A 14,310-nucleotide genomic window follows, 5' to 3' on the forward strand; every position below is an offset into this window, starting at 1 on the left:
AGAGGAGCGCTACACTCAAGATAAAGCTGCAAAAGGAACATAGAGGCAATATCATTGTCCGGGCAAAAAAAAAAGAAGTGAAGGAAAAGATGCTAATCATGTATTCTAATCCCACTGGTTGGTCTTCGGCATTGCCCACCACTGAGAAGGAATAAAAAAAGTAAAAAAGATGTTAATCAAGCTCACAATAAAAGGAACATTTGTTGTCATACTGACATCCTATGGTAAAAGTGGAGGTAAAAAATTACTGCAAAATTTGCAGAGCTTCAGAAGCTAGCTTCACAAATTTTTCAAATCAAAGTGCATACTTCATGCAGCACAACTTAAAGTGTGGGCATTTGTAGACACATGAAATTTAATGAAGTAAATTATCTTCATTAAAAAATCAAATCGACCAAGAACACGACAAAATTGCACACGTGGCCCAAAAAGTCAACAAAGTTGGTGCGAATCCGAATAAAACTCGTGTCAGCACATAAACGGATGATCGTAATTGAAACTACGTGATTCCGACGTAAATCGAACAATTAAATGTCATTGACGATTCGAAATGGTAATCAGACATTTGATTAAATTAATAAATTCATTAACGGATATAATTAAGTCAATTATTTTCTGTTTAATTTAGTTATGAGAATAACTAATTTTAAATTAATCGGAAAATACATATTGATTTAATCATACAATTAAAGAAATTTATTATTTTAGTGTCATTAAAATATTCTACAAAATAGAAACTTTGACACTATAAATACCCCCTTCAACATGAAGAGAAGGGACTTGGAGAAGAAGGAGAAAAATCACTTGAGCAAGATCACTCTCGACAAATCCCGAAGTCTATCAAGTCCACGAAGATCATCAAATCCACAAAGAATCATCAAGCGGCCAAATCGCTCGTTCTTCATCAAATCCAAATCCAAACTCAAGTCCACGAAAATCATCAAATCCACGAAGAATCGTCAAGCCACCAAATCGCTCGTTCTTCGTCAAATCTAAATCCAAACTCAAGTCCACGAAGAATCATCAAGCGGCCAAATCGCTCGTTCTTCATCAAATCCAAATCCAAATCAAACTCAAATTCTCAAGATCAAGTGCACGTCACCCTTGAGCCAAGTCATATACGGAGATAGAATCAGAGGAGTTCACAAAGATTGTAACCCCGCGTTTGATATTCAATAAATCACACTTTATTTGTACACGTGTTTGCATTTTTATTTGTTTTCAGATTCTCGTTCTACAATTACATCGAGAGGAATGCTTGTCATGTTTTTCTTTGGTGTAATTGGGGCTCTCTATTGAGAAGGTTTGAGTTGCGCAGTGAATTATAATTGTAACCTTCTTCATTATTACTGGATTCATCATCATTATCGCTGGATAATTTAGGTAAGTTGGCCGTAAGTTGGCCGAACCTCGTTAACTTCGGTGTTATTGTTCATGCAATGTTTTGTTTTTGCTTACATGCAAATAATTCATATTCATTTTTTCATCTATTGTTCATACTTCATACAAAAGAGGAAACTTGTCATACGTAGAACTGACCCGTTTTACAACTGGTAGATTCCAACATAGATAAGTAGCCCACTAAAAGTAATTAGCCCAAAATAATAATCTAGTACGAGTGTCCAAGTTGCTTTCATGTTTGGCTATCACAAATGGCTGATCGTCTCATGATCGATCGCTCATGAAACCCAGATGACTGTTAAAGCAAGTTGCTTCATTGCAGCTGCTCTACAAAATGTGGCACCACCGTCACGACTCACAACTCCCAATTCCCTCTCAATTACGATCCTGCCCCCACCAGCCATCTGCACGCCCACAGCCCCACATGCACTCCACATGTTCGACGAAATTCCCCACCCGGACAATTTCTTTCTATTCCGGCGTCGGGGACGTGACGTTGGCCCGGAGAGTGTTCATTGAGTCCCCATTGATCAATGACGTTCTGCAAATGGAGGTAACCGAGATAAGGTCCGCTTGAGCTAATTTTGTGTAGTAAGAGTTTACATTTGATAAATGCTACTAATTTGTATCTTTGAAATTATAGCACAACGTTATTTGAAAATGCTGGTTTGCTTGGGTAGAACAAATGACTCACAAATTAAACATGCATTTTACACGGGACTTGTTGAAGCAGTAGAACAATTGGGAGAGCCGTCTAGTATCAATTCATTCATTTGATCAGTGGATGAGGCTTTCCTAAAATAGGTAATAATACCTCATTTGAATGTTTAAATTTTTCCACTTGCCGGCTAGTTCCCAAATTCAAGTTATGATTTTCTTTGATTTTCTTATCTTATTGGGGCTGAAACTGTTTACGGCATGGAAAAATGGGGAACTGATGTGACCGAAACTGAGATAAAAGATCAAGCAGAGGAAAAATGATGTAGGATGTATAATGAGGGTCTTCTGTTCAAAACAGCTTCTAATTAATGGTGAAATCTGGTCATTGACAATTTATTGTAAATGGCCGGACCAAGGGTTAAAGCCAAATGAATAAGAAGTGAAAGACCATGGATGAGAGCAGGGTAAAGATCACAGTCTGACTCTCTGTCGGGTGACTGTAAATCCAATAGTAGGTGTTGCACTATCTAGCCAAGTATATATATGAAAAATAAAACGTTCCAGTAAGGTTCAAATCTAGCAAGAAAAAGGTCAGCTCCTAATCTCCTATCAAATTTCGAAATTATCTATCACTCTTTGATTAAGATTATATCAATAAAAGTTCTAATTTTTCTGATTAGTCTCCAAGAAACAAAGGCATTCAAATCACAATGATTAACACTCGTTTAAATATTTCTACTACTCCAGTTAATTAATTATCTTTGCCAACAACTATCTCATAACAAAGTCAACTCTAGAAGCGTATTCAGCAATCACCAATACCAGGAATTGTTTAATTATCAACTAACAAGATTTAGTAGGTGTTTGGAAATGGTTAATTATGCTAACCAGGAAATTAAACAAAGCAATTATGTGTCATGATGCATGCAGAGAAGACAACGTCGTCACTGGAATTTGCGTCGTCATCAAACTATATAGTCGGTAACCAAAACAGCCTTTTATTTTTGTTTCCTTCCAGTTGGTGGAGCATCAAATCAGACTTGGGTCAGAGGTGTCGTCTATTTCCAAACGCGTATAATATACTGATTATTGGAGTTTTAATATTCGCTCAAATAGTTTGACTAGGACCAGCTTGACGTTAACAATTCATGCTGTATGTAGACGTAACAAAACCGTATAGGTTCACAGCCATTCTGCAATTCTTACTTCACATATAATTGATAATTCTCTATCCCTTGTGTTTGTGTTTTATTTTCCAAAATGGCCGAGGCACTCATCAACGTTCTTCTGGAACAATTGGTTACAGTTGCTTTTGATCACACAAAGGAGGCAGTCAAGCTGATTTTGAATGCTGAGACAGAGGTCAAAAAATTCCGCAGCAATCTCAAAGCGATTCAAGCTGTGTTGGAGGATGCTGAGAAGCAGCAGGTGGAGAATGCCAGCGTGAGAAACTGGTTGGATGAGCTCAATGATGTCTCTTACAAGATGGTTGACGTGCTAGATGAGTGGAACACTGAGATTCTGAAACAAGAAGCAATGAGAGTTCCAAGTGAGAAAAAGGAAACCTTCAAGAAGGTATGTTTCTCCATTTCCTCGACTTGCTTTTGTTTTGGCCCAGTCAATAAGGCAACTCATCTATACAGAGTCGCTACTGAGATAAAAGAGTTGAATGAAAAGTTAACGATGATAGCTGCTCAAAAGGAACAGTTTGGGTTTCATCAATCCTCAACTCGTAGAGTTGATGAACAACTTATCAAATCGCTGGAAACTTCATCATTTGTCGATATTTCTAGAATATTTGGCAGAGAAGAAGCACAAGCTGATTTGTTGAACAAGTTGTTAAGTGAGAGTAGTGAAGAAGAGAAAGAAATTCCTATCATCCCTTTAGTGGGTATGGGTGGGATGGGCAAGACAACTCTTGCCCAATTAGCTTACAACAATGAAAATGTAAAAACCTATTTTGACAAGAGAGTCTGGGTTTGTGTGTCAGATCCTTTTGATAGTGTGAAGATTGCCAAAGCCATTATTAGTGGTACAGGTAATACCGCCCCAGATTCAACAGAGTTGCAAGTTGTATTGCAGTGTATGTCTAGATGCCTTGAGGGGATGAAGTTCCTTATTGTCTTAGATGATGTGTGGACTGAAAACCAAAGAGAGTGGGAAAGTTTAAAGTTACCAATTATGATGAGAACTTGTGTTGTAGGTAGTAAAATAGTGGTGACCACTAGAAAAGAGAGAGTTGCTGAAATAATGGGAGCAACCATTCACATGATCCATTTGAAGAAGTTGAGTGATGAAAATTGTTTGGCACTGTTCAATAGTATTGCATATTTGGGGAGGGAAATGGATGAGGCTAATGGGTTTGGATCTATAGGTGAGAAAATAGCAAAAAAGTGTGACGGTTTACCACTTGCTGTAAAAACATTAGGTGCTCTCTTGCATTATAAGAAGAAAAAGAATGAATGGGAGGAGATCTTGAATAGTAATATATGGGCTCTGAAAGAGGTTGAGCAACAAGTTTTTCAACCACTTTTACTTAGTTATTATGAGTTGGCCCCTGCAGTTAGGCGTTGCCTGTTATATTGTGCTACATTTCCCAAAGATAATCAGTTTAGTGAAGACAATTTGATTAAATTGTGGATGTCACAAGATTATCTTAGTGGGAAAGACTATAAAGAAAAGGAAAAACTAGGTCGAAATGTTTTCGGCACCTTAGTAATGCGATCATTTTTCCAAGATGTTGTGGAAGAAGTAGGTGTTGATGAGTACAAGAATATTACTGTATGTTGCAAAATGCATGATATTGTGCATGACTTTGTGCAGTTCCTCAATAGGAATGAATGCTTTACAGCAGAGGTTAAAGAGGCAGACAAAGAAATACTAAGAATCAGTGAGGAGGTCCGTCATTTGACGTTAATGTTTGTACCATATGAATCTTCATTTTTGGATTTGATTTCACCTGCAAATTGCAAAAAGTTGCGTACGCTAGCGACTTTTGATTCCAAAATCAGTAGCGTAGATTTGATAGCAATTTCTAAGATGAAATGTTTGAGGACATTAAATCTAAGCAACAACGCCATTGAAGAGTTTCCAGAAGAGATGGGTGCATTGATACATTTGAGGTATCTTGACTTGTCTCGCAATTGGAGATTGGAGAAACTACCAGACAGCGTGGGCAACTTATACAATTTGCAAACCTTGCGTCTCGATGGATGCGACGAGCTTAGTGCACTGCCGGAGAGTATGGGGAACTTGACCAAGTTAAGGCATCTTCACAACAAATATTGTCGTAATCTGGCGTATCTTCCAAGAGGTATCGCGAGATTAACAAGTCTGCAAACACTAGATTTCTGTCCTGTTATGGATGGTGAATGCTTGAAATTAGAAGACCTGGGAAGCTTGGACCAGCTTGAGGGTAGTCTCAAGATTGTGATCAAGACATTCAAGGGGAAATTGAATGATGCTACGAGTGAGGCGCACAAGGCTCGCCTGTGGAGTAAAAAGCTGTATTTTTTGACAATAGAAATTGCCTTATTGACCGAGGAGCAGACTCAGCGGACCGCAGATATTCTGCTGGAGGCGTTACGGCCGCATCAAGATTTATTACATTTAAATATATGGGGCGATACCCTTTGGCCCTGCTCCGCCGTGCCCAGTTGGATGATACCCTTACAGAACTTGAGATCTCTTGAACTGTGGCGCTTTCGTGGATTTGAATGTCTGCCTCCTCTTGGGACATTGCCTTTCCTTGAAGAATTTTCCGTATCGGGAATGGATAAAGTGAAGAGGGTTGGACATGAATTTTTGGGAATGCCCAATTCTCAAACAACATCATCATCTTCATCCTCTGTTTTCTTCCCGAAACTGAAAAAACTCTACTTGACTGAACTGTGTGAGTGGGAACATTGGGAAGAAGTTGGAGGTGATGGAGTTACAATTATGCCATGCCTTGATCATTTACAAATTTACCACTGCCCTAAGCTGGTGAACCTGCCACTCTTTCTGCAAAACACAGCCCTCAGCAAAGTTATCATCAGTGGATGTCGTCAGAGTATTATAATACCTATCATGCCCGCCAACTGCGACGTTGAGATTGAGGACGAGATAGAGGATTCAGAAGATGAGAGGTGCTCTTGTTTCCTTATTCAATGATTGGATTTCTTTGTTCACTTTTCAGTTTCTCTTTAATTGATATCTTCAAAAAACTGATAGGCTGCATAAACTTGCATTATACTGTGATACATCCCTAACATTTTGAAGCCACCATATATCTTGTATGAAAAGGAAACTATAGAAATTGAGACAATTTTTCTGAATTGACGGAGTCTCTTGTCTCCTCCGCAGGGTTGAAACAGAGACACATATAGTCTCACAGATAGATGAGGAGATCACCGTGATCACCTGAAACTGCAACTATTTGACTGAGGGAGGACTGAGTTCCACTTCCAAAGCAGGTAACTACGTACGTTCCATTTCTTAAATATCCTTCTAATTTTGCTTCTACCTTTGTGGCAATGATTACTGAATAAATTTTGGGTTTCTGGCTGCAGGTCTCTGGAGACGTGGCAAGAGTTACAGATCTTTGGCTATCTCAAGATTAAATATGGGCAGTTCTCTCATTAGCAGATGTGGTGCGCCTGAGTTGCATAAAGATTCAGATGAGATGCAACGACCTTGCTAGCATTGAAATTAAGCAGGTACCATGATCTTTCTTCCACATTTTCTTTTCACTTCAAAGGCTAGTGAAATTCTTTAAAGAACGAAAACCATACCCCACAAGATTCGTCCTTTTTATACTTCTGGGAAAATAATGTGATTACAGAAAAGATGTGTTACTTTGTGAAGATATACTTTTTTTTTTTTTTGAGAATTTGTGAAGATATAATACTTGATATGTTAGGATCATTGAATTCATACCCGGTGTATATTTTCTGAGCTTTTTGTGTCAGTCATATCTCTTCTTACCCATCATGTAATGGTCTAAGCAGACTGCAGGAAGTATGGCTCCATAGCCCAACATGACTGACAATGATATCAATCTGTAACTGAAAATGTATCGGCAGATAAACTTGAACGGCCTGGATTCCGAGAACTAGATACTGCCATAGATAGAGAAAGGTTTGATGAAGTCACAGAAGGAAGTGGATCATTCTGAAACGTATCCGGTCGTTTTCGGCGCGAATTCGGCCTTGTCCGCCGCGTTTCCGAGCGTATTATTGGATGCAAATGCAATGAGATGAGGCACTGAAGCCCCATCGGATAAGTTCAGGATATAGTCGGAAAAGCGTCTGGAGACTGTCGGATCGGGTAGTAAAAAGACAACTTTGCCCCTATGTGCTTCGGTCCTCAGTTAAGAAACTGTGACCTTGAATATATTGAAGGGGACATACTTTTCAATCATCATGCCCAGGAGATTGAATACTACAGGCGATGTATGCCTCCCGCCCGACGAATATCTACACATTCCTTTTTTTTCTCTCCTTTATAACTTCAGAAAAGCCAAGATACTCCAAGAGATGCGCAGCTTTTCGGCTTGGCTAAGCTTCACCCTCAGTCCATCTGATCAACCAAAAGGAAGATGTGAGTCATATCATAACTATAGCTTCACCCTCAGTCCATGTGAAAAGCTGCTTCTTTAATTATTTATATATGCGATATTGAAGACTACAGCTTCTATCCCATCTTGTTAGATTGAAAGGCTGCTGTAATCTTTGATCATTTCACCTGGCCTCTCCTTTTCTTGCGGTTGGATGTTTGTGTTGTTTACTTTTTTTTCCCCTACAGCTTTTCCTTGTTTTTGCTTTACAAAATCTAAACCTTTAGAGAATAGAAAGGAGAGAGAGAGAGAGAGAGAGAGAGAGAGAGAGAGAGAGAGAATTTCCAAGCAGTGATAAACCCAGTGCCCATAACACTTGTACCTGAGATGATCTTGAGGTCATTACTTGCATGTTGTTATATATTTTCTCACTACTCACTAGTATATTAATTTATTATGCTTTTTTGCATCAGATGAGATTTCACAGCGTGACTCAGAGAAGGATGTGTCAGTATCACAGTATGACCAAAAATATCAATTCTAAACGCTTTAAGAATCCATCAAGGCACCAAGTGCAACAACCTCATGCGGTTGGTTTCTCTGTTAATCTCTACTTATACAGTTATACACAGTGGCTGTGAATTCCTATAATTCTCCACATATAGGATTATATGAGACTTGTTCCTTGGCAGAAAATTACGTAAAGACATGCTCACCCATCAAAGTTGCATTGGCTGGCTTCGTCAGGACATGATGACTATCGAGTAGTCATGATATGCACTTCGATCATATACAGTATATATCTCCCACACGTACAGCTATACCTTTAGGTATCTTCTCTATAAAAGAAGAAAATGCAAACCAAAATGATGAGCAGGCCAGAGTGAAGCAGAAGGAATTGAATTGGTGCGGTCAAGCTGTAGTGCTACAGTAAGTGCGATTTGATATTCTTTTAATTGCATCTTGGATTTGTCTGACAGATTCTGTGCTTGCATTGTGGAGTCCATCTGACTTACCAGTGTAGATGCCATCAGAATTTACCTGGGTGTTCAAATCAGCCGCAAGTTTTTAGTCGCTGGATAAATCCCAAGACATGATGAACCTCAACAGGTACGATTAAACTTGAGTCACATCACTTGTACTTGCAATTTTTTGTTATTCATTTTCTTGGAGAATAGAATCTTACCAAAATTTGTGTGCAGGCTAAGCTGAATTCCTCACGCAGAATCAAATTAAATATTGAAGTTGTTCGGTTAGCAGCAGATCGATGAGGTTCTGCAAATGGAGAAAAAGTAATAAAGGTTTGAGAATATTTCATGATATAATGTAAATGTTGCACATTTTTGCTGCAATCTTAATCTTATTATTACTTGTATATGGTGCTTTCTGATTTCTTCAACTGTCCAAACATACTACAACTTGACAAATGATTCTGTCTGGATCAGCATATTCTATGCAGGACGAGCAGTGATACACCATTTTGGGAATTGTCTTGCACAGTCTCATTCATTTGATATTGTGCTTTTAACACTTCTGACAGAAGTACAGGAAACAAGTGTTTACATAATTTGTATTATGGAGGTTTCTATTTATGAAAAATTTAATCACAAAACGATGCGTTTTATGTAGGACTTGTTGAGGGCCTTGGGGCAGTGATTCACTAGCAAGGAGAACTGTTTAATACTCTTTGATTTATTTGATCAATGGATGAGTCTTACCTAAACTAGGTAATTAATGTTTCATATGATATGGAAGTTTCCTCTAACTAGCTAGTATATGATTTTCATGGATGTTCTTATCACCTGAAACTTTTGCAGCATAGAAGAGAAGGGATGAGTGATGTGGATGTGACCCAAACTGAGCTTATTCACCTGAAATTTTCTTATCACCTGAAATTTCTACCAAAGGACAATTAATACTGATGATCGAGGATGTTTACCTCGGGGTTGCTGCTCAAAATGGCTTCTATGTAATGGTGAAAGCTGATCAAAGTTGAATACTGATGGGCTTCAGTGGAATCAAATTCAGGAGAAGATCGATTCACAAATGATCGAGAGGAAGAGCAGCATGACATGGTCTTCATCGATCGCAAAGGAACTGTAAGCGGAAGTCCTGAAGGAATTGGAACGACAGGGACTTGTTCTAGTAGTACAAGGATTGCAAGAGAGCATTTATGCTTGTGAGGTTTTTATTGGGTGTAATTGGGACTCTTGTTGAGAGGTGGTTGAGTGGTTTATGACTGTAACCTTCTTCATCATTACTGGATTCATCATCATCATGATCGCTTGAGGACGTAGGCAAGTTGGCCGAACCTCGTTAAATTTGGTGTTATTGTTCATGCCATGCAAAGTGAAGCAACCTAAAAAGCTAAAATTTCCTTGAGAAACCAGACGTATAGCGCGGATTTTAAACAAGTAAAATTGAACCCGTTCTTTGGTAAAAAAATCAACTTCTTGACGGGGTTAGAATCCATCAATGGCAACAAAACAAGTAAAGGGGGAAAAAAGCTATTTACGTAGCTTCATATGAATATGATCGATCTTGCGGCTTGCCTGTTATATAGAACCGACCCATTTACGTACGGCTGACCCGTTTATAATCGGTAAGAATGTTTTAGATGCTCTTTCACTGCTTGAAGCATGAAACCCAAATGAACTGGTTAACAAAGCTGCTTCATTGCAGCTGCTCTAAAAATTGAGCCACCATGGTCACGAATCACAATTCCCATTCCCCCTCAATTACATTTTCTGCTCCCACCGCCCACATGAAATTTGGTACTCTTCTTCTGTACGTTTTTTTTTGTTTTTTTTTATTTAAAAAAAGAGTAGCAAAGGGTTTTGTTCTATTTCGAATTAATGGCGCGCTATTTGAACTTGTATATGATTTCATCTCGTGCTTGACTAGGCGTAAGAGATTGCGTTGGATGTTTTCTCATGAGTAAAATATTTCATTCTCCTCAAAAAAAAAAAAGGCGGCGTATTCTAAAAATTCTTGTATGCATGACGTACATATACTTGTTAACCACTATGTCTGTACTATGCAGATGGATACACAGAGTTACTTCGCAAGTGAAATTGGTGTCATGCGGAGTACGGTCAAGTGGTCAACACCCAGTCGGGGTGGAGTTCCACGTGTAAGGAGTAGACACTTAATACCCTGTATAGCACAGACCCTAGGTCACTCAGTCCTAATCACACCCTTTGAAAATGGCCAAGACGAAAGCCTCAGACCACCTGGAGCCATGGCGCGATCTCAAAGACAAGGTCGTCATGGTCACCGGCGCCTCCTCCGGCCTCGGCCGTGAGTTCTGTCTCGACTTGGCTCAAGCCGGCTGCCGTGTTGTTGCCGCCGCTCGCCGCGTCGATCGCCTCCAGTCTATTTGCGATGAAATCAACAAGCTCTCAACCACCGCGCCGCCGCAGACGAGAGCCGTCGCTGTCGAGCTCGACGTCAGCGCCGACGGCTCTGCTATTCAGAAGTCTGTGCAGAAGGCTTGGGATGCCTTTGGCCGCATCGATGCCCTCATCAACAACGCCGGTGTTAGAGGTCGGTCGCCTAATTCGTCTCTAACTAATTTTTCCGACAATTTTGAATTGGATCATTGAATTTCCTATACTAAATTTGTTATATGTTTTAGGAATTGAGTTCTTAGAGTTTTGTGATATTTAAGTGCTGCATTAACATTTGAGATTTGTCTGGAAGATTTAGGTATCAGAATTTGTGGTCCAGTTTGATATTTTTGGACTGGTTTTTGTGCTTGTGTAATTTCGCATTTCGAGGTATTGATGCTAGCCGTCTTCGAAGTACTGATGTCGAATGAGATTAGTAAAGTGTGCTTGGTAAGATGCCTCCGTTGCCGATTCATATGTGAACATAACTAGAGAGATTGACGTTTGAAGTTGCTTCTCTTTCCTTTATTTTTTGTTTCTGTTTTTGTGAAAGCGTGTAAACTTTAGAATAGCTTGGGAGTTGGACATCTATTTTTCTTATTTTGTCCTTTTCTGATCTAATATATTGGGAATGAAATTATCACGAGAGTATTTGTTGAAGACACTGGTGAGAGCCTTCAGTGAATTAGAGGGGCCAATCAGTTGCTTTTAGTGGAGCCTCTTAGATGTTGATTTACTACCTTCACTCACAGGGGAAGACGACTGATCTTTTGGTTCTTCTTTTGTTAGTGTTTTTTTTTAATGTAATTATTCATCTTATTTTCAATCATAAACATCAGTAAAATAAAACTACATGCCCAAAAGCAATTTGATACCATCCCTTCAGACCCATCCTGACCTAGCCTCTCACAAGAGTTATTTCTTTTGCTCCCTTCGTTTTTTGCAACTTTGTCTCGTTTCACCACTAGAATTTTGAGGCATCATTATTATATGTGTACTATGCTAGTAAGCAATTTGTATATGCATTCCTTATTGTTTCAAGTTGTGCCCACTAGGAGAAGTTTATGGCCAGTTTGCCTTGGCATGACTTATATTATTTTTTTTTAGATCTTTGCATTTTGGCCCTTGGGTCTTCGTGTTCTCTTTCATTGTGGTCATCAACCCCCTGCGGCAGTGTTATCTTATTGCTAAGAAAGATGAAAATCCATATCTTGTCTTAGCTTGTGATCTTGAAATAAGATGATTATGCTTTGATTGTGTAGAATTTGTTAAGCAACATTTTATATCAGGGTTGTGTGTACTTGGGTCTGATATATGCACCTGCATGTTTAAACAAACACGTGTGTGTGCACCCCAACTCACAATGCTAAATCCTGCACCAACAGGGGACACTGCCCTGCGAATCAACTACTAGTCTTATTTTCATGTCATACATTGTCTTTCTATGGATACTTGATTACTCAACTCGTGAAGCCCATGCTGACTACTTAAATTAAAACTCCTTTCAAATTAATTCTCATCTTCCATCTCTGGTACTTAGGTACTGTGGCATCTGCAATGGAATTGTCTGAGGAGGAATGGAACAGTACTTTGAGGACTAACTTGACAGGCACCTGGTTGGTGTCAAAATATGTTTCCCTATGCATGCGTAATGCAGATCAGGGAGGATCAATCATTAATATATCTTCCATTGCTGGGATTAATCGTGGATATTTGCCTGGAGGTCCAGCATACAATTGTTCAAAGGGTGCCGTAAACATCTTGTCTAAGGTAATTTCACTGAAGTACAAATCATTGGAATATTATCATTAACTCAACAGCAAGGAGTCATGTTTGTGTAGTAAACTTGATTTATGGATTTTGGCCCCTAAATGAAACTTAACAACTTGAAGTGATGCCTGCCATCTTGGGTGGAAAATGTAGCTCAACATTAGCATTAAAGAAGACAAGTTATAAACTTTATCCATAGATGAGGGATGAATGTAAGCTTGTACTTCAAAACAGAACTGGATCTACACGTAGTTCAGTTGTTTATAATTTGGTAAAGGGTTTTCCTTGTGTCACACTTCTTTGTTGAATGCGAGTTTGGATTTCTGGTATCTTTAGTCCAGCAGTTGCAGCTTACAATTGTTTAAAAGCTAGACTGCTGGTCTCTTATAGTATAGTGGACTTGAGGTTGCTTGTCTTATTTGCACCATACAGCATAACACTCACTAACTTATTTTTTTATGTTTTCTTTTTGGTATTGAAATGTCCACAAAGTTGTTCGGTTAACACATAACATAATATTAGCATTTTGTTGTAAGGATTTTTGTTTTTCATTTTAAAATTGCCATCATCATCGACAATGCTGATAGTAGGGTTTTCTTATGGGAATGTACGTAAAAAAATGCTATTGGTAGAGTGTTGGAACTTTACTATTTTGTATGATGTTTAATAGGTCATGGCTGTGGAGTTGGGAGTACACAAAATCAGAGTCAATGCAATATCACCTGGGCTGTTCAGATCTGAAATTACAGAGGGTCTTATGCAAAAAGATTGGCTACACAATGTGGCTCTTAGGACTGTCCCTTTGAGAACATTTGGCACTTCAGATCCAGCATTGACATCACTCGTGCGTTATTTGATACATGACTCCTCTGAATATGTCTCAGGAAATATCTACATTGTAGATGCAGGAGCCACCTTGCCAGGTGTCCCTATTTTTTCTTCCCTTTGAAATTTAATGTTGATTTATGTTCATGGAAAAAGGATCTACAGTAATATGACATATTTGGTACCACCCTGCGTATGTATGGTTTGAATAAGAAAATTAATCTGCGAGAACTTTGAGTCATGTGATTGTTACATGTCTTACGTAATGAAGCTTTGGCAATTTGTGAACAATTTCGAGTGTCTGGATTCTGGAACATAGCCATCGAATTACTTGCTTTTCGAAAATTTTCTGGGATAATGCAAAGCATGAACCTGTGAACTATTTGATTCTGTTTTCAGGCTTTTGTGTTCACGAGCTGACGACGTTTTATTCAAGATCTATCTTTGTTAATTTCGTAAACTTTGAGGCTCTAAATACGGGATTAGACCAGATAATTTCAGTTACCCATCTGTTCTTAATGCTTGTGGTGAAGAATATGGGTATGCCTTTGGGAGGGGAGGGAGGTGCATAAGGGGAGTTATATCTGACGCTAGCTGTCAAAGTGTGGAATTTGGTAGTGCAAAATTATGTGGTCTATTTGTATGGGAAGTTTGGGATTGTGGATGTAGCTAATCACTGATTTAACAAATGCTGCGAAGGGATGTTACTTGTTGGAATGTAATGACCCC

At 38.9% G+C, this 14,310-nt stretch overlaps 3 protein-coding genes across 6 annotated transcripts in view; all 3 read left to right on the forward strand.

Annotated features, from left to right (window-relative positions):
• Positions 1–14,310, forward strand: part of LOC126794461 (immune-associated nucleotide-binding protein 9) — a 158,968-nt gene that overhangs the window by 107,883 nt on the left and 36,775 nt on the right. The gene's annotated exons all lie outside the window — the stretch shown is intronic.
• Positions 3,237–9,956, forward strand: LOC126794453 (putative disease resistance protein RGA3). Of its 4 annotated transcripts, XM_050521177.1 has the most exons (11): positions 3,237–3,636; positions 4,885–6,188; positions 6,406–6,515; positions 6,612–6,758; positions 7,050–7,641; positions 8,071–8,187; positions 8,290–8,527; positions 8,600–8,707; positions 8,800–8,898; positions 9,227–9,324; positions 9,415–9,919. In XM_050521177.1, exons 1-3 carry the CDS (start codon positions 3,322–3,324, stop codon positions 6,464–6,466), a joined length of 1,680 nt encoding a protein of 559 aa, XP_050377134.1. In that variant the 5' UTR covers positions 3,237–3,321; the 3' UTR covers positions 6,467–6,515; positions 6,612–6,758; positions 7,050–7,641; positions 8,071–8,187; positions 8,290–8,527; positions 8,600–8,707; positions 8,800–8,898; positions 9,227–9,324; positions 9,415–9,919. The 4 variants fall into 4 exon arrangements, with proteins under 4 accessions (XP_050377134.1, XP_050377133.1, XP_050377132.1 ...); XM_050521176.1 differs by having other exon boundaries at positions 3,237–6,188; positions 6,406–6,523; positions 9,415–9,956; XM_050521175.1 differs by having other exon boundaries at positions 3,237–6,188; positions 9,420–9,954.
• Positions 10,773–13,872, forward strand: LOC126794462 (uncharacterized). The gene is made up of 3 exons (XM_050521194.1): positions 10,773–11,143; positions 12,527–12,756; positions 13,427–13,872. Exons 1-3 carry the CDS (start codon positions 10,804–10,806, stop codon positions 13,703–13,705), a joined length of 849 nt encoding a protein of 282 aa, XP_050377151.1. The 5' UTR covers positions 10,773–10,803; the 3' UTR covers positions 13,706–13,872.

The sequence above is a fragment of the Argentina anserina genome, chromosome 5 (genome assembly GCF_933775445.1).
Source record: "Argentina anserina chromosome 5, drPotAnse1.1, whole genome shotgun sequence".
NCBI classification, from domain to species: domain Eukaryota; kingdom Viridiplantae; phylum Streptophyta; class Magnoliopsida; order Rosales; family Rosaceae; genus Argentina; species Argentina anserina.

Bases quoted from the DNA above. Each gene is read 5' to 3' on its own strand.
- LOC126794453 (XM_050521176.1), top strand. From the start codon at position 3,322: ATGGCCGAGGCACTCATCAACGTTCTTCTGGAACAATTGGTTACAGTT. The intron at 6,189-6,405 runs GTGCTCTTGTTT...TCTCCTCCGCAG, and splicing joins GAGGATTCAGAAGATGAGAG to GGTTGAAACAGAGACACATA.
- LOC126794462 (XM_050521194.1), top strand. From the start codon at position 10,804: ATGGCCAAGACGAAAGCCTCAGACCACCTGGAGCCATGGCGCGATCTC. The intron at 11,144-12,526 runs GTCGGTCGCCTA...TCTGGTACTTAG, and splicing joins CAACAACGCCGGTGTTAGAG to GTACTGTGGCATCTGCAATG. The intron at 12,757-13,426 runs GTAATTTCACTG...GATGTTTAATAG, and splicing joins CCGTAAACATCTTGTCTAAG to GTCATGGCTGTGGAGTTGGG.